This window comes from Cyanistes caeruleus, chromosome 4, assembly GCF_971803275.1.
Source record: "Cyanistes caeruleus chromosome 4, bCyaCae1.hap1.1, whole genome shotgun sequence".
In the NCBI taxonomy this organism is placed as follows: domain Eukaryota; kingdom Metazoa; phylum Chordata; class Aves; order Passeriformes; family Paridae; genus Cyanistes; species Cyanistes caeruleus.
Window position 1 is genome coordinate 32,013,294 of NC_141704.1, and position 16,881 is coordinate 32,030,174.

Sequence of the window (16,881 nt, forward strand, 5' to 3'; positions counted from 1 at the left end):
TTAATAAGGGTGACAGGTTGGTTCTCTGTGTTTTTCTATTGGGATCATTCATTTATTTGGTTTATTCTCTTCTTTCTTCCTAGGTAGTTTGGAATAAGCAGGTTCAGACAGACGGGCTCCACTGAAGCAAAACAATGTTTGCAGATTTGGACTATGATATTGAGGAAGATAAGCTGTGAGTATTTCACATATCTTTTCCTGGTGTTTATTACAATAGAAGTAGGCTTTGCAGCCAAGATCTAATGAGAGTTGATAAATTTACCTGTGCCTGACACTGTGCTGACCATCAGACTTCCTGTTCAGTGCTGATTTCTTGCTCCTTCTGGAGACTGGGGAAGAGGCATTGCAGTGCTGGTGAGCAAAGGAGAATGCATTGCTCTGCAGTGACTGCCTTGCATTTAACATAGAGCACTTGATTTGCATCACGTTTATGCTGTGCAAGTTGTCCTCTCACTCCAGCACTAAGTGCAGGAGAAACACTGAAGTGTGGTGGTGTTTCTTCAGTGCCTAGCGATGGATGAGGGTGTCTCTTCCACCTCGAATCCTTGCAGGCAATCAATCCCAAGAAAAAGATAGCACAGGTATCTCCTGTGCTGTTATACCCAGTGGCAGAGGTGAAGGACTGAATTCAGATGTGCAGTGCTCATGATGTTTTCCATTTGTACTGACTCAGATAGCGGAGTTGTTTCATATGCAGGCAGCTCTGCTTACATTCAGTTATTCCATTCTCTTTGTAGGGGCATCCCCACTGTACCTGGGACAGTGACCCTGAAGAAGGACTCCCAGAACCTGATTGGGATCAGCATTGGAGGAGGAGCACAGTACTGCCCCTGTCTCTACATTGTCCAGGTGGGCACCTGGGGAAGAAAAATAAGCCATCTTCTTAAAACAGTGTTGGCCTGAGAGATGGGAGGTGTGGAGAGAGAGCTGTATGCTGTTTGTTTTTCTCAAAGTGGGAGATGACATCTCACTTTTCAGTGAAAAGATTTCCTTACTCTTGTACCTGGTAGGTTTGGAAGAATTCAATTAGGCCTTCTGGAATTATCCTACTCCTTGGAGAGCATGCTAGAATTCCCAGGGGAGCAGTGTGACACTCCCAACATCAGGAAATCCTGTGCTAGAGGAGGCACATCCCAGGGGCAAGAGCAAGATGAGCAGCCCACCTCTTGGTCTGTGGTCTTTAGCTCTGCATTAGCCTTTCTCCTGATTGCAGACTGCCTGTGCTCTGTCTTAGGTGTTTGATAACACCCCAGCAGCCTTAGACGGCACCGTAGCAGCCGGGGATGAAATCACAGGAGTCAACGGGAAATCTGTCAAAGGGAAGACCAAAGTGGAGGTGGCCAAGATGATACAGATGGTAAAGGTGAGAGGTAGGAGTGGGACACTGGAGCTTCTGGGTCATAGTTGGCAGCTTATTGTCCTTGGGTAAAGGGAGCCACAGCTGCCTGCTTCCAGCACAGATGTTTGGCATTTGCTCTTTCTGCAGGGAGAAGTGACAATACACTACAACAAGCTTCAGGCTGACCCAAAGCAGGGCAAGTCTTTGGATATTGGTAAGACTGGTTTCTTTCTCCCTAGAGTGTTAAACTGATGTGGAAGGGTGAAAGATTGGTCCCAGCTAAAACCAGAGTAAAATTCTGTTTTGTTTTTTGCTCTTAACTCAGTAGTTTTCAAATGGATACTGTCAAAGAGAGTTACAGGTTTAAAAAAAAAAATCCTTCCCTGACTTTCTGAAATAGGCTTGAAAGTTAAGTCAAGATTTAACTGTTGTTGTAGGAGGCTTGTTTCTCTGTGCTGTGTTTAGCATGGATGATGAATCTCAACTGCATAATAACTTAATTTATTTTTAATTCATGTTATGCTGACCTGTTTTTAGATGTACACAGAAATGTGTCAATTGAAAGGCATTGGTGGTGATTTCTAAGCTTGGAGAACAGTGATGAAACACCTATCTACACTGAGTTTTGTACAAACATAAATTTTATGGGAGAGAGGAGCGCCTTTATTGCTAAAACAAAGTGTCTGGTTTTGAACTAAGCCTACACATCTGTCTCCTTTATATGGTCTGCCTTTCTCACTTTCAGCAAAATCTATCCATCCTCTTTGCACTTATTTCTTTTCCTGGTGATTATGGTGCTAATAAATTGACAGGAGTTCTGGGAAATTGTGAGTAGTGAGATGGATTTCTGGGAAAACAGAAATGTGATGAGAATATGGTATTTTCCCAGAACACTGTGGCTTCAGCTGAATTCTTGGGATCTGCAGGCAAGTCTGCTTGTAAATAAAGGTGGCTGAGTCATCCAGTTCCAAGGAGGGCATAGATGTCTCTAGTAGTTTGCAATGTATGACCACCAAAGACAGAAATTCTATCAAGTGGTGGCCAAAGGGTTTAACGAGGATTCAAAAAGTAAAAGTAAGGAAAGAGACAACACTGAGCATTAAGTCCTGATTGTCTTTCAGCCTCATCTCCTGACTTCAGCTGAAGTAATACAGCAGGCAGCATAAGCAAAGTTTCGTTCCAAATATCAAGATCAGTGCTTTGGTTATAGCACAGTGATTGATTGGGACAGTCTACCAGAAGAAATGCTGGAGCTCTATTGATTGAAGTGTTTAGGATGTGAGGGCAGAGCAGATAGGCAAGTCAGAATATGTGTTACGGGTGGCTGGACCAGAGTGCCCTGTTTCTGCTTTATTCTTTCTTCTTGCTGCCTCAGTACTGAGTTAACTGCAGTTTATCCAGTGCCTGGAAAAACAGCAAAATGTGCTGGTGAGCTTTTCACACCCATGGAAGTGACCCTGCTGCTTGTTTGTAACTTTGTTTTGGTAGTGTTGAAGAAGGTGAAGCACCGACTGGTAGAGAACATGAGCTCAGGGACAGCCGATGCCCTGGGGTTAAGCCGAGCCATACTTTGCAATGGTAAGTATTGTCCAGGAGGACATTTTCATAATGGAGCGCTTACTCTTCTGTGTTTGCCTACTTTTTATTCTTGCTTGCATGGTCCACATTCTTTTCTTCTGCTCTGCCTTGCTGTTGTGATTGTCTCTGCCCTTCCTGAGTGATATAGCCTGTCCTTGTGGCCACTTAAATGTTATCTTAGGTCAGATTAATTTAAAACAGGGACCAACTTAGTGAATGCCTGTAGGTCATGACTCCACACCATAAAATTAGTTTGCAGTCATTTTAAAAGCTTCCCATGTTGTATCACAGGACAGGCATGAAGGGGAGAGGGAAATTTGAACCAAATATATGAAACCAGTATTTTTCCACCCAATCAGGTCTTACCCATGTCCTGAATGTGACTTGTAATTCTGTATTCTGATTCTTGCTTCTATTTAGATGGACTAGTGAAGAGATTAGAGGAGCTGGAGAGGACTGCAGAGTTATACAAAGGTAAACTTGGCATTCCATCAGGCTCCGGATGGGAGAGAACGATGCTTTCATTGTGTTTCAGTGAAGTGACTTAAATGTTTTTTTCTGACTTCCATCACAGGTTTGACAGAGCACACCAAGAGTCTTCTCAGGGCTTTTTTTGAGCTATCTCAGACACACAGAGGTGAGGAATCTTGAGCAAAGGAGCATAAATCTTTGACCTTCAGTTTCAGGAGTTTTTGTTAGTACTTAGTTGTGTGATTCCCTCACTCAACGAAAACAAAGGGTTGCAGAAATGAGCTGGGAAAGGCTGCTCTGCTACATTGCTAATGCTAACACAGGCCCTGTCCTTCATATGAGACATTGGGGAAATGCCCTGCCCAACACTGGTATTTAGGGAATATGTGGCATTATCCCACAGCTAATTGTATGGTTTTGGGAGGCAATTCTAATACTGGAGATAAGATTTTTCTTGGGGTTCACCTCTTCATTCATCTGTCTGTATTTATTCTGCTCATGCAGCATTTGGAGATGTTTTCTCTGTCATTGGTGTACGGGAACCACAGCCTGCGGCCAGTGAAGCCTTTGTGAAATTTGCTGATGCCCACCGCAACATTGAGAAGTTTGGGATTCACCTTCTGAAAACAATTAAGCCGGTAAAGAGTTTAACCAAAGGAGTAAAGAGTTTGGAGAAGAGGGGAATCTAGAAAGACAGAAGCCTGTCTTTCAAGGTGTAGTCTTAAAAGTTCATTCCTTGTGGGAAGAAGGATCCTTGTCTGCTTTCCTTCAGGGAATTCTCTTCAAAATGAAAATAACCTGAGAGGTAACATAATGAATATATCAACCTTGTCCCATGACTTCTGCACATGAGTATATTCCTCTCCTTTTCTTTTGGGGATGAGGGAGGAGTGTGACCAGTAGTACATGATATTGGTATCCATAACTGCATTGTGTCACTAAGAGAGTTCAGATAAGCAACTGAGGAGCAATGTAAGAATTTCAATCAATGTATTTGAGTGAGAGTCTCCAGGGGATCACTGCACTTTGTTTAGCAAAGAGAGAATTTAAGTGTTGATTTGGGCACCACTTTCAGTGCTGTGTTGGATGGACAGTGCTGGGTTATGAAACTTTGAATCAGGGAGAGCTGCAGCTGAAAATAAAATGAGTCAAAAGCAGATGAATCCAGGCTAGAAGCGAGGCAGGCATTTCTAGCACTGGAACCACTTGCTGGTGACAGTAATGGAGGCTCTAACCATTCTGAGCCATGATCAAATATCTTCTTTCAAATATGCTGTAGTTCAAAGAAGAGTTAACTCGAGGCAGTCTCATGACCCGTGCTGGGTAGAACGTTGCACTTGAATTGTAGTCATGCCTTTTAATCTTAATTCAGAAACGGGGTGTTTCCCTTGCAGATGCTCACTGACTTGAATACCTATCTGAATAAAGCCATTCCTGACACAAGGCTGACTATCAAAAAATACCTGGATGTCAAGTTTGAATATTTGGTGAGCTGCTTGTTTTTTGTTTTTTGTTTATTCCTAAGTGCTGGTTGAAATTAACTTCCATAGAATCATCCTGAAATCACATCTAGCCTATGTGATCACAAATCCATCCTTCCATAATCCATGAGAGAATGCCCTGTTTTTTCCAGTTCTTTGTTTACTGCCAGACTACTCAGATAAAAAACACCTGCTTTTAACCTAGCACTTCTCACTGGTAAGTACCACATGACTTATTTTCTACATGATCAAAATTATTTCCTGATTTATTTCTGAAGAGTTCCTCTTCAGCTTAGGCTCTTGAACTCCCCTAAAGAGCTCCCCAGTCCATATTTTTCAGGTAATTTTGGACTCTTTCTTTAGCTGAAGTAAACAACTGTCAAATCATATTAGCTTTAATTTAGACCCTGCCTTTTTTTTTTTTTTCCTTTCTCCATTCCACTCAGCCCTTGTTTTCTACCCAAAAAGGGTGAGGCTGCTCAGTGCGCCTATTCTGTAACTGTAGGAATCTATTTCTTTTTACCCACTGAGGGAAGTACTTGGACCTGCAGCCCTAATGCAAGGGGATATAGCAGAATCTCTTCCTAATCAATCCTTCCTTAATATTTTTCTTTCCTTCTTTATTTATTCCCATCTCATACTTTTCTTGTACTGTCTTTTCCCAAAGAGTAGATGAACACAGGATTTTTTCCTACTGTGCTTTCTTCAGAGCCTTTCTACTGAAGGACAGAAGGCTTGGAATGGTACAACCTCATGGGTATTGGGTGATGATGAAGTTGTTTCTAATTTTTAATAGTTCCTTCTTGTTTTGCTTTTTTCTTTTTTTTTTAACCTTTAATTCTGCAAAGTCTTACTGCCTGAAAGTCAAAGAGATGGATGATGAAGAGTACAGCTGCATTGTGAGTATCAGTACAATTGCAAAACTCCTGTGCCTGTCAGCATCCAAACTAGTGAATGCATGCTAAGGAATTACATACATTTGTTCTTAATGTATTAGAAATAGGGGATCCTTAAATGCTGCCTGGTAAGCACTGCAGCTTGTCTTACTCAGTGGTTGCTTTTCTCAGTGTTTAAGTACTGTTAGGTTATGTAAGGAGGATTAAGGTGTTATCTTCACAGATTCCATTTGTGTGTAGTGTACAGCTTATCATTAATTCTGGACTTGTTTCTGAGAAATGGAGATTTAGCTTCTCTGCCGCAAAATGTATGTGAAACTGCATTTTTAAGTGAAGTAAATTGATTAAAGGATCTCTCTTAGCAATAGGGGGTTTGTGGTTTTAGGGCTTTAATCCTTAACAGCTCTGTTTAAAATAGCTAAAGGTATCCCATAAATTCCAGTTTCCCTGCATGAAAGTAACTTCTTTCTTTATCCTAGGTATCAATCTAAGAGCAGGCATTTAATTTTTTGGAATGCCTAGTTTCCCAAGTGCTAGGAAGGAATCAGACTCTTAACCCAATCCTTCTTTCTATGTTTGCTTCAAAATGGAAAGGAAAGAATCCTCATCTTGCCCAGCAGAGCTACAGCTTTGGGTTTTGGCACGTGCAGTGTGTGTTAGCAAGTGGTAGACAGGGGCATGGATTTTTCTGTATGTTATGTTTGCAGGTGCAAGGGAATGATGCTTCATTTCTGACAAACCTAGCCCCTTACCAAACTGTTTTGCAGGACAATGTATAGGTCCCTGCTTTCTTTTGGTTTCCAGCATTATGTCTGTATGGTTGTAGATACCAGTGGGTTCCCTGTGTAGTTATGTAATTCACTATGCAATCATACAGGGCAAACCTTACAAAGGAGGCCAGAATTTTTGTGTGCTTGATATAAACTTGTTCTTAATGCCTGTCTTACTAGTCTAGGTAAGAAGCCATGCCACTTCTCCATGCTGGGCTGGAAGGTCCCTGTCCCTTTGCATTTACTTAGTAGTGATGCTTTTCTTTACCATGGTTGGTGTGTGTTTGGCCTTCAAAGTGGCCTCACTGACTGCCAGTTTTGACATGGCTCAGTGTTCCTCACGGTTCCTGCTTCCTGACAGCAGTTCCAGTGTGCCTGAGAGGTCTGTAATAACCCAAGGTCATTGTGAGTCCACATTGGTAGGCAGGCTGTGTGTGCAAGCACTGTTGTGGGAGTCTCTAAAACGGTGCCGTGTTTTTGGCAGGCTCTGGGTGAGCCTCTCTACCGGGTCAGCACTGGGAACTACGAGTACCGCCTCATCCTGCGCTGCCGTCAGGAGGCCCGCACGCGCTTTGCCAAGATGAGGAAGGACGTGCTAGAGAAAATAGAGCTCCTGGACCAGAAACATGGTGGGTGCCACTGCTGAGTTCAGCAGACATGACTTTGACCTTTGTGTTCCTCCTTTGTCTCAGCTCAGAAGACAGCTCAGTTCTTCTTTGCTGAAGAACTCCTTTGTGGCTGTAGCTGAGACATCAGCCGTGAGGGGCCAAAAGGGATTGATGTGTAGGAGATGGTACATCTCCTCATAATTAATCACACTTCACACTGTTTGGGAAGGAAGTTTCACACTTTTTCCCCCAACATGTCTCCACTACAGTGCAGGACATCGTGTTCCAGCTCCAGCGTTTTGTCTCCACGATGTCCAAGTACTATGACGACTGCTACGCCGTGCTCCGGGACGCGGATGTCTTTCCCATCGAGGTGGACCTTGCCCGCACCACTCTCAGCTATGGGCAGAAGGACACGTACACAGATGGGGCGGAGGAAGAAGGAGAGAGCGAGAGAGAGGGTAGCGGGAGGGAGGATACAAATGGAGAGAAGCTCATTGATGATGCCTGAGTGTGTCAGCATGGCCAGAGGGAGGACTTTGCAGACTTACGAAAACATGTATTTCACGTGGCCATTCATCTTCCGTTATTTCTCTGTGTGTCCAGCCTGGGATTCCTCCTCTGCTTTGGGTGGGGTAGCTGGTTGGATTGGGACCAACCTCTGCTTTCCTCTCTTTTCCTTTGCTTGTTTGCCTGGATATTCTTTTTGCCCCTGAAGACTTCTGTTACCCAGCCTGGGTACTGTGGTGTGGGGAGGAAAGGCCGCTCCCACACCGCTGTGTGCCTCTGTGCAGGCAGGTTTCTGCTGAGCACGTGGGCAGCACCACTCCCCTCTGGCACATGGAAGTTGGTTAAGGGTTTGGAGGTGATTACAAATGGTGAGAACAGCCCCCTGCTGTCCTCCCCTTGTGCTGTGGGGAAGTGTTAGCATCACTGCTTGCTGTCTTCAAGCTCCTTCTGAGGATCCATCTTAGGACCATCATGGAAATACCCCATCTTTAAACAAGAAGGAGACACAAAGCCTTCTGGAGAGAGGAAGACATACTCTTTAGGCAGAGGCTTTGGGATTTTTTAGTGTAAAGAATGACTAGCGTGCTCTTCTCTCTGCACAACTATTTTGTGCTGCCTCTAGGCCAGCCAGCAGCAGCCCAGCTGTCCTCCCCTTCCCTAGTGTGATAAGCAAAAGCACAAGGGATGGGGGAAAAGGAAAGCTGAGGTGAGACTGCTTCTTTCCTCCTTCCTTTTCTCTTCTCCTGCCTCCATCCCTGTGGGCCAATCCCAGATGCAGATGGCACTTCCTCTGTTAGTGAGCAGCACAACTGCTGGGAGTGGTGTGCTTCTTGGGGCAGGTGCTTTGACTCCTCTGTCATTACATTCCAGTGGTCGTGAGAAATTATTTAAGGGCATTAATTTATTATCAAGATTTTTTTTTATTTGTTTTTCTCTTTGATTGTTTTTGGAGCTTCTTCATCTCTTGTGGGTGCCTGGAAAAAACCATCCATGGTCAAGCTGCTCTGGAGAATTTAAACAGGACTGATGTAGTGACTATTGTCTATAATAAATATGTGACATTTCATTTCATGTCCTTCATGCCTTTCCTGTAAGAGATTTATTTGCTTACCTTCCATTAGTTTTAATCTTAAATTATAACATTGGGAAGAAGAGTGTCATGTGCTGGCCATTTTTTTCTTCTCATACTGGTGCACAATCTCAATGCCAAATCTGCAGCACAGATTTCCAGAGGGAGAGAGTTATAAACGCTGTAGCAATACCGGTCCTCCAGTACTACCAGTTTCTCTGCGTTTTTGCTTCCCAGGGAAACGCCAGGTGCCTCAGTCCTGCCAAGGTGGCATCCCTGTGCCCCTCCAGGGCCAGCTTCTCCACACAGCTCAGCTGTTGCATCACAAGCTTCAGCTGATGCTTAAGTCCCTGATCCTCTTTCAGAGTTGTTTGTTGTGCCAAAACACAGAGCAGTTGAGAGGAACTGAAAAAGCTTCAGCGGGGTCTGCCTGAAAGCCATTGAGGCAAAGTGTAAAGCAGCATAGCTGGGGTTTTTAGGAAGAGGTCTGGGAATCTTGCAGCACTGTCTGTAGCAAGATCTCATACCCTAAGGGCTTTTATTTGCTTTTGTTGAAAAAAATTTAAGAGCAGGAGGCTTAATGGGAAATGTTGACTTGTGACAAGGAAACAGAGGAGGCCTTGTTCTTGCAACCAGCCTGGCTGACAAGGCAGTTGTTTTCATGCTGTAGACCTTGGACCTCTGGGAAGTTGTGAGCTCCTTCTTGGAGGGCATGCTAGTGAATAAGGGAAACCCAGCCTGGGACTGCTGGGAAAAGAGCTGCAGAGCAACTTGGTCTAGCAGAAACAGCAGTCTTACCTTGTGGGGGGGGAAAAGCTTTGAGAGTGCTGGATGAATGTCTGCAGGGCCCCAGCAGCACCCTTGCTGCTGCTCTCATTCTCCCAGAGTTTTGCATCTGATTTTTGTTATGGGGTTTAGTCTCACATGGGATGTTTCTAAGTGAGTTTGAGTAGGAAAAAGCCCAAAGTCACGACTATGACTGGCTCAAACAGTGGTGTTAGGTATGGTGGGACAGAGTACAGCCTCATAGGGTTTACCTTCTCCCCTCCAATTTCTAGTTGTGTCTCTTCTTAAACTGATACTCTTCAACAGCTTTATTTTTCTCATTATTTACTGCCATTTTTGTTTGGGAGCACCTAGAATGAAACCCTTTCCATTATGTCCCCACTTCTCTGCTGTGTTCAAATGGCTTTATGGATCCTGCAGACTGCCAACTACCCATTAATTTGTAGGAATGAAACACAGCTTTTGGTGACCCCACGAGCTGCCTGCCCTGTAGCCCTCTGCTTAGTTTTTGATCTCTTGTTATAGTCACAGGTTCCCCCAGGGTCTCTGAGGTGAAGCAGTTCAGGAAACCGGAAGAAAGAGCTTTGGCCGGGGGTGTTTATAAAAGATCCAGTCCTAAAGCAGATTAGAAGTGGTTTAAGCATGCCAGGGAAGGCTGTCCTCTCTGAAGCTAGAAATCCACCTCTGCAGCAGGGGGTGAGGGGGTCATGCCTGCCTTACCACGTGCTCCAACACCCTCGTTAGTGGCACTCAGGGACTGGGGCTTGTCCTTCTGCCTTACCTTTGATTCCTTTATGTAAGGAGGTTTCCTCTATTTAAGAGGAAAACACAGGCACATCTGGTGCCATTCTTGCTCAGTGGATAATCGCCTGGGACATGGTTATTTACCTGTCTTGAAACCCCCACCCCCACAGGGGCCAAGTTGTTCCCTTCACACGTCAACAGGACTCGCTTGAGCCTAGATAAAGCTGGCTTGGTGCTATTCCTGTCAGCAAGGCTCCGTACTGTGGCTGCACACCTAATGGCATTAGCCTTTCTTAGGTGTCTTCTTCTTGTACCTCAGCAGCAGCCTCTAACAGCGCTTCCCTACTTGGGGAAGCAGCATCAAGTGTCACTGCCCCAGCTTTACCATCCACAAAAGATGTGCCAGGCAGAGGTGGTTGGAGCTGGTGGCCTCCTGGTTTGGCAGTGTCCCAGGGAGGTGTTGCAGAGAGCCTGGTGTCTACCCCCATGCTGGTGGCACCTGGTAGCTATGAGTTACACCACCTCCTAAACGTGCTGCCAGTGAGACTGACACTATCCAGACCGTGGAAGTGGGGTGAAGGAAATACTGACACCAGAACAGAGCGTACCAGATCTGATTACAAAGAGTCTCTAATTGTTTGTGTTCTGTATTGTGACAATGCAGAAGGAAAAGGAGAGTCCTTGGCAGCTTCTTCAGAAGACTTTCTCCAGAGCTGGTTTGAAAGTGAGGAAAGAAGATTATTATTTTTTTCTTTTTGGTGTTTGGGCTGCTCTGAGCCTGTGTTGTACCAGCATGGGTGCAGGATGCAAGTAGACATATCACTGGGTAGGATGTGGACATATGTACATAAGGACCAGCTATTCTTATACCTCTCCCTCTTATATCTTACATCTGCCTTTGTCCCAGCTTTCTGCTCCCTGCATCCCACCTACCCTCCCATGCTGAGGTGCTTGCAAACAAGGCCGGTTTCATACATCCCCATTCTCTGCCCTGGCTAAAAACTGTCCCTCTCCACCATCTGGTCAGCGTTGCAGCCATCTCGTGCCAGCACCTCCCTGTCCCCTGCAGGACAGCCGCCTCCCTCCCCTCTCTGCTCCTCTGCCACATGGTTGGCCTCCTCGTTGGCCACCACCACGGCGTTGTCAGTGCTGTGGGCCGGCTGGTGGTTGTCGCTGCTGTGCTCCTCAGCTTCCTGCACGTCGGACTCTGCTTCCTCGGTGTCGCTCCCACCTCCCGCAGTGGGGTTGTTCTCTGGAGGAGGCTCCTTCTTCCCTCGGTTCAGGCAGCAGTAGCTGGCAACACCCAGGAAGAGAGCGGAGAGCACGACCTCTGAGCCCGCCAGGTAGAAGATCACCTCATAGTTCTTGAGAGCATCGACCAGGCGGCCTGATGGTTGGAGAAGACATGAGGTGGTTGGAGAAGACATGAGATGGTTAAATTTGGCCTAGGCACTCCTGCATGGACAGCCCAGTGCAGGTGGGCAACAGCTGCATTTGGCTGAGGACCCATTCCTCAAGGGAAGGGAAAGAAGCCTGAATAGCTAAAAGTCACCCTGGGAAAGAGCCACACTGTACTTCAAAGGAAAGTAAGGTAACCGTGTTGGTGTTTTCCCTTGTTTGGACGAGCTTAAATAATTGTGACACCCTCATGTTAGGGTCCCACTCCATGGTGAGCCATCTTCTACTAGCCAGGGTGGGAAAAGCCTCTGATGATTTGGATTGGCCAGTCTCAGAAAAGAAAGTTTGAGAGGCATTGCTATTTCTCAAGCAGGAAAATGTCAGGAAAACATTCTGAAGGGAAGAACAAATTTCTTTTTGGCAGAGAAATCCCTTTGGTTGGCCCACACCCGATGATTTCTGTGCCAGAGATATTCTAAATATATATTTTCTGAATCCACTGGGGCTGGCAATGGAGGGAGAGCTCCCAGTCCTTGGTGCTGGGTAGCATGAACAGCTGCCTTGCTGCAGGCAGGATGCAGCCATGGGACTGCACTCTCCCTCCAGGTCTCTCGTGCTCCCAAATACACATGTGACCCCCCCTAGTCCCTGCTGTGCTACAGGGCTGAAACCAGCCCTGGGAGACGCTGAGGTGCCTCCTGGAGCACTCATGGGAGGCACGTGGCGAATTCCTCTGCAGGTGAATGTGCTCCTGTTCAGCCAAGCCGGATGGCGAGCGAGGATCCTGCGTGCGTGTGCGTGTGTGTGTTTGAGGCTTATCCTGTGCCAAACCCCCTCAGCCCCACGGAGCGGGAAGCAGCTCAGGAGGATTACACCAAACAAAGCCACTCTGTTCAACCCCCTTCTCCCAGCCGAGTGCTGTTCTCCCCGAGTCCGAGCCATCGGGATTGTCAGAGCACTCAAGCTTCCTGCACCAGGGGGGTCCTACAGCCCCCAACATGACCTGGCTGCCCCCAGCATGGTTCTTCGGTGACCCCACACTGTCTGTGTGCCATTGTACGTGCACACAGCACCATGGCACACCTGAACTGAGGCAGGAGGGCTGAGGGATGTCCCTTGTTAGCACCCCATGGTGTGTCTTGCTCCTTGGGGCAAGGTGCTGTTAAATCCCACTCTCCCTGCAGCTGCCTCCAAGACACATATTTCTTCACCCTCCCTGGCCTGGGACAGCCGATTGCCCCACAGTTTATAAAGTGAGACATGAATTGTTGCTAGCATTTAAGAGGGTTTTCTCTTGGCTACCAAATTTTACTTGAGAACTGGTTGGAGTTGCTGAGGGTGGGTTCTACTCATAACTGGAGGTTTGTGCTGAGGAAAAGACCTTTCACACCAAGATCTTCAATGATTGGCTTTAGCCCATGTGTTACAGCTGAAGGAAGGGAGTGCAAGAAAGAACAGAGTGGTTCCTCCCTGGGGATTTTCCATAGTCTTGTCCCTGACTCTTCCTTGCAAATCAGGAAACTGCACTGTGTTTGGAAATAAGCCTTGGGCATGATTTGGCTTTCTCACATGTGATCAGACACTTCACATTAATCTACAACCACCTCTATTCAACAGCCTGTTTTTATGGGCTGTTTGTGGGGCATGGACCTTACCAGGGTCTGTGGCTGAGACTAGACTGGCTGAAAAGCTGCAAGTGTCTTAATCCTCTTAGAAAAATTACCAGCAAATGCCTCAGGGGACTGTACAAATTGTTTTGACTTGACTGACAGCAAAACACCTGTGCCTTGGAATTGGGATCAGAACAAGCCGAGATCACTATTCACAGTGCCAGTCAAAAGACCATGGATACCAAGGAGAAATTGGGAGACACTTGCTTTGTCCTAATGAAGGCTCTCAAAGGTTTGCCTGCAGCATGTGCCTGACCCTGTCCTTAACATGATTCTGTGCAGCATTTGTAGTGAAGGCAGAGATCAGCTCTCAGCTTCTAGAGCGAATTAAAAATTGAGAAATTGGATCTTTCTTCATGTGTTGTGTCCATGCCCGATACCTGCAATGCTGTGGAACGCTGGCAGCCAAACGAACCACCTGTAGCGAGACACCTACCTGCAGAGGGTGGGCCGATGAGCACCGCAAAAGCCTCGATAAGTAGGACCAGCCCAATGGCGCTGGAGAATTTCTGGGAGCCAACGATGGCCATCAGCACCTCGAACTGCAGGGCCCCCACCATGCCGTAAGAGATGCCAAAGAAGACGCAGAAGATGACCAGCCCTGTGTAGTTGCTCGCCCTGGCACTGCAGATGTCTGTCAAGCCGTTGAAGAGCATGGAGAAGCTGAACAGATATGCCACGTGAGGGCGGACCCACTTCAGCCCTGCCACCATGCCACAGGCTGGGCGGGCAAAAATGTCTATAAAACCAATGATGGAGAGCAAGAATGCGGCCTCTGTGTCCGGCACACCTGTGTCCTTGGCATAGTTGACCAGCAGTATGGGGGGCACAAAGAGACCCAAGACCAGGATGAACTTTGAAATGGTGTAAATGATAAACCCTCTGTTGGAGAAGATACTGAAGTCCAGGAGCTTCTTCCCTTTCTTGGGCTTCTTCTTAGCTTTCTTGCCTTTCTTGGTTCCATCAGTGGTGCTGATTCCCTCCTCTGACTTCCCTCCTATGGGCAGCATCTCCTTGGCTTCATATTTGTCCTGAGCTTTCCCCATCTTCCTCTTCATGCCCATATCCAGGGGTCTCATGACTGCCCCACAAGTGCAGCAATTAAGCAGAAGGCCCCCCATGATAAGGAACCCTCCTCGCCAACCAAACTTCTCCAGCAGCACTTGCCCCAGTGGAGAGAGGGAGGAAAGGAAGACAGGGCTCCCAGCAGCTGCCAGTCCATTGGCAAGAGGCCGACGCTTGTCAAAGTAGGTGCCCAGCATGATGAGTGAGGGCTGGAAGTTCAACGCCATACCCAGACCTACATGGAAGTGAGAGCCAGGAGGGAGACACGGAGTGCAAGAATATGAGATGTGTTCTGCAACAAGCTGAAAACTCCCCTCAGACTATGCTAGTCCTGAAATCCCATGATGGGATGAATGTATTCCTCACAAGCCTCTGTGCCTTCATGTTGGTGGATTGCCCCTGCAGAGGATGGGCTAGACCAGCCTTTCCACCTGAAGTGGGTTTGAATCAGGTAATTGTGCTCACGCTTAGGCAGGACCTGAGCCTTACACAGGAATTCTGCCTCTTTCCCCCAGCCACTGTGTAGTGATGCCACCTACCACAGTCACCATGATCACTGAGCACCACTTAGGTTTCTTCTGTCTCTCAACCACAGGCCCTGGCTGTTTAGATCCAGCAGGTGCATCCCTCACATGTGCAACATTCAGGACTAGATGCTTCCCATACTGTGTGCAAATGGGTGAGGGAGACCTGATACTAGACACGGCAGTACTAAAGGGAAATACAACACGGTCTTGGCTCTTCCCCAGGTAAGCTTGTGTTGTCCCCCAAATACTGAGGCTCTCACCTGTCAGCACACCAGCTGTCAGATAAAGCTCAATGATATTGGTGGTAAAAGATGCCAGGATCATCCCTGCAGAAGCTAGCAGCCCACCAATGAGCATCACAGGCCGGCAGCCAAACTGGTTCACCATGATGCTGCATACTGGTCCTAGGGGGAAGCAGACGAGACAGAGTAGGTGATCAGAAGGAGACAGGACAATTGGGAAGGGGCAGGCAGCCCAAGCAGGGCACTCAGGGAAGATGAAGCTGTAATGATGGAGCTTACAGCTGGGCTGCTTAGATACACATCTGTTGGGCTGGCCAAGGGAGAGAGGCTGGTGGTGTGGAGACTTCTGTTTTGTCCTGCCTTTGGACCCTGTTCCCTGGTACTTGGTGTGAACAGCACTTCAGCAGTGGGAGCAAACCCTGTATCAATTGTCTGGGACGTAGGTGAGGTGACACCTGAGGTCTCCTGGGGCAAAGGAGATATGGGATGCAGGGATATGGGATGCAGCACACCTCCAGCAGGGAAGTGGTAGGACAATTGTATTCTGCATCATGGCCAGGCCAGTGAGCATGAGAAGAGATCATGGGGACATGATCTGGGCCCATGGCAGGGTGGGAAAGGTGTGAGTTGAGGAGAGGGAAGTGTGTCCAAGCATCACCTGTCCCATAGAGCATGGCCAGCATGATGGAGGAGATCCAGGCTGTGTCACTGTAGCCCACGTGGAAATCTTTCATGAGCTCCTTGAAGTAGACACTGACGGCTTTTGGGAAGGCATAGGAGAAGCCAGTGATCACAAAGCAGCCAAGGAGCACGATCCAGCCCCAGCCACCATCTGGGGGTTTCACAGGAGCTGGGAGTTGCCCTTCTTCTGGGTCAGGTCTCCCCATCTTCTAACCTGGGAATGGAAAGGCAGACTGGGAGGAAGTAGGGTGACAGAGAGAGAAAGTCTGCTGGTGCTGTAAGAAGAGAAGAGAAAAGCAGAGCAGCAAACATTTACTACAAGGTTTCTCTCCATGCCCACCATCTCCAAGCTCTGAGACACTCATTGGGGGACCACATCTGTGCTTTGTACCCTGATCCTGCCAGGCGAGGTGGGATTGCTTTGGGGTGTAAGGTCATGCCTCAGCTGGGCAGAGGTGAGAAGCTCTCCCTGAGACTGAGGCAGCCCAGAGCTCCATAACCCCTGGGCAAACACAGCTGAGCAGTGTCACGGCTCCCAGGTGAGCCTGGAGTGCCGTGTCTGATGCAGCATCAGGATCTGCAACATTCAGAACCCACTTGCTTCATATCCAGCCTTGCTTACAGATGGTGTGAGGCAAAGACCAGCAATGTCAACCCTTTTAGTTTCTTAAAATCTGCCTTTGAGCCTCTCCTATGCTGGTCTTCTTCTGTGGAGCAGGGAGCCCTCCAGGACCTGCCCTGCCATAGGAGCCTCCAGCAGTGAGGCAAAGAGATCCATTAAACCCTCTGTGCTTTCCTCTAGGAGGCCCCAGTGCGTGGCACTCTCCTTCTCCCTCCCCTCCCCGCCATCAGGGGCCAGATTTCCGAAATAGGTGAAGGGGGAGAGCTCAAAAAACGGTGGTTATTTGCATGCCAGAGAGATTAGGGCTCTGTACCTACACGAAGGGGCCGGAACAAAGCCTAAGTGGGGAGGAGGAGGGAATTAGAGGGGATGTCTTGTGAGTTGCTCTCAGGGCTCTTAAGCTGCCCAGGAATTTTGCTCCAGC

At 47.5% G+C, this 16,881-nt stretch overlaps 2 protein-coding genes across 10 annotated transcripts in view; one reads left to right on the plus strand and one right to left on the minus strand.

The window, feature by feature from the left end:
- The window catches only part of PICK1 (protein interacting with PRKCA 1), a 30,092-nt gene extending 21,373 nt beyond the window's left edge, over positions 1-8,719 (plus strand). For 6 of the 9 annotated variants that reach the window (XM_086887443.1, XM_086887441.1, XM_086887439.1 and 3 more), the window contains exons 2-13: positions 84-175; positions 738-849; positions 1,235-1,363; positions 1,487-1,553; positions 2,828-2,917; positions 3,338-3,391; positions 3,492-3,554; positions 3,893-4,026; positions 4,783-4,875; positions 5,718-5,768; positions 7,020-7,164; positions 7,413-8,719. In XM_086887443.1, the coding sequence (XP_086743569.1) occupies positions 135-175; positions 738-849; positions 1,235-1,363; positions 1,487-1,553; positions 2,828-2,917; positions 3,338-3,391; positions 3,492-3,554; positions 3,893-4,026; positions 4,783-4,875; positions 5,718-5,768; positions 7,020-7,164; positions 7,413-7,654 (1,221 nt within the window). In that variant the 5' untranslated portion in view covers positions 84-134 and the 3' untranslated portion in view covers positions 7,655-8,719. The remainder of the gene's footprint in view (positions 1-83; positions 176-737; positions 850-1,234; positions 1,364-1,486; positions 1,554-2,827; positions 2,918-3,337; positions 3,392-3,491; positions 3,555-3,892; positions 4,027-4,782; positions 4,876-5,717; positions 5,769-7,019; positions 7,165-7,412) is intronic. The other 3 variants (XM_086887440.1, XM_023935636.2, XM_086887444.1) reach the window with 1 other exon arrangement.
- A 2,277-nt stretch (positions 8,720-10,996) lies between these two features.
- SLC16A8 (solute carrier family 16 member 8) lies at positions 10,997-16,110 on the minus strand. Its single transcript, XM_023935656.2, has 4 exons — positions 15,813-16,110; positions 15,173-15,316; positions 13,757-14,620; positions 10,997-11,639 (listed from the first exon to the last, which is right to left on the minus strand). The coding sequence occupies exons 1-4, from the start codon at positions 16,039-16,041 to the stop codon at positions 11,248-11,250; spliced, it is 1,629 nt and encodes a 542-aa protein (XP_023791424.1). The 5' UTR covers positions 16,042-16,110; the 3' UTR covers positions 10,997-11,247.
- Between the last annotated feature and the right edge of the window lie 771 nt (positions 16,111-16,881).

Excerpts from the sequence above, each read along its gene's own strand:
- SLC16A8 (XM_023935656.2), bottom strand. The coding sequence starts at position 16,041 with ATGGGGAGACCTGACCCAGAAGAAGGGCAACTCCCAGCTCCTGTGAAA. Across the intron at positions 14,621-15,172 it reads GACAGCTGGTGTGCTGACAG|GTCTGGGTATGGCGTTGAAC; the intron begins GTGAGAGCCTCA and ends ACTTCCATGTAG. Across the intron at positions 11,640-13,756 it reads CATCGGCCCACCCTCTGCAG|GCCGCCTGGTCGATGCTCTC; the intron begins GTAGGTGTCTCG and ends TCCAACCATCAG.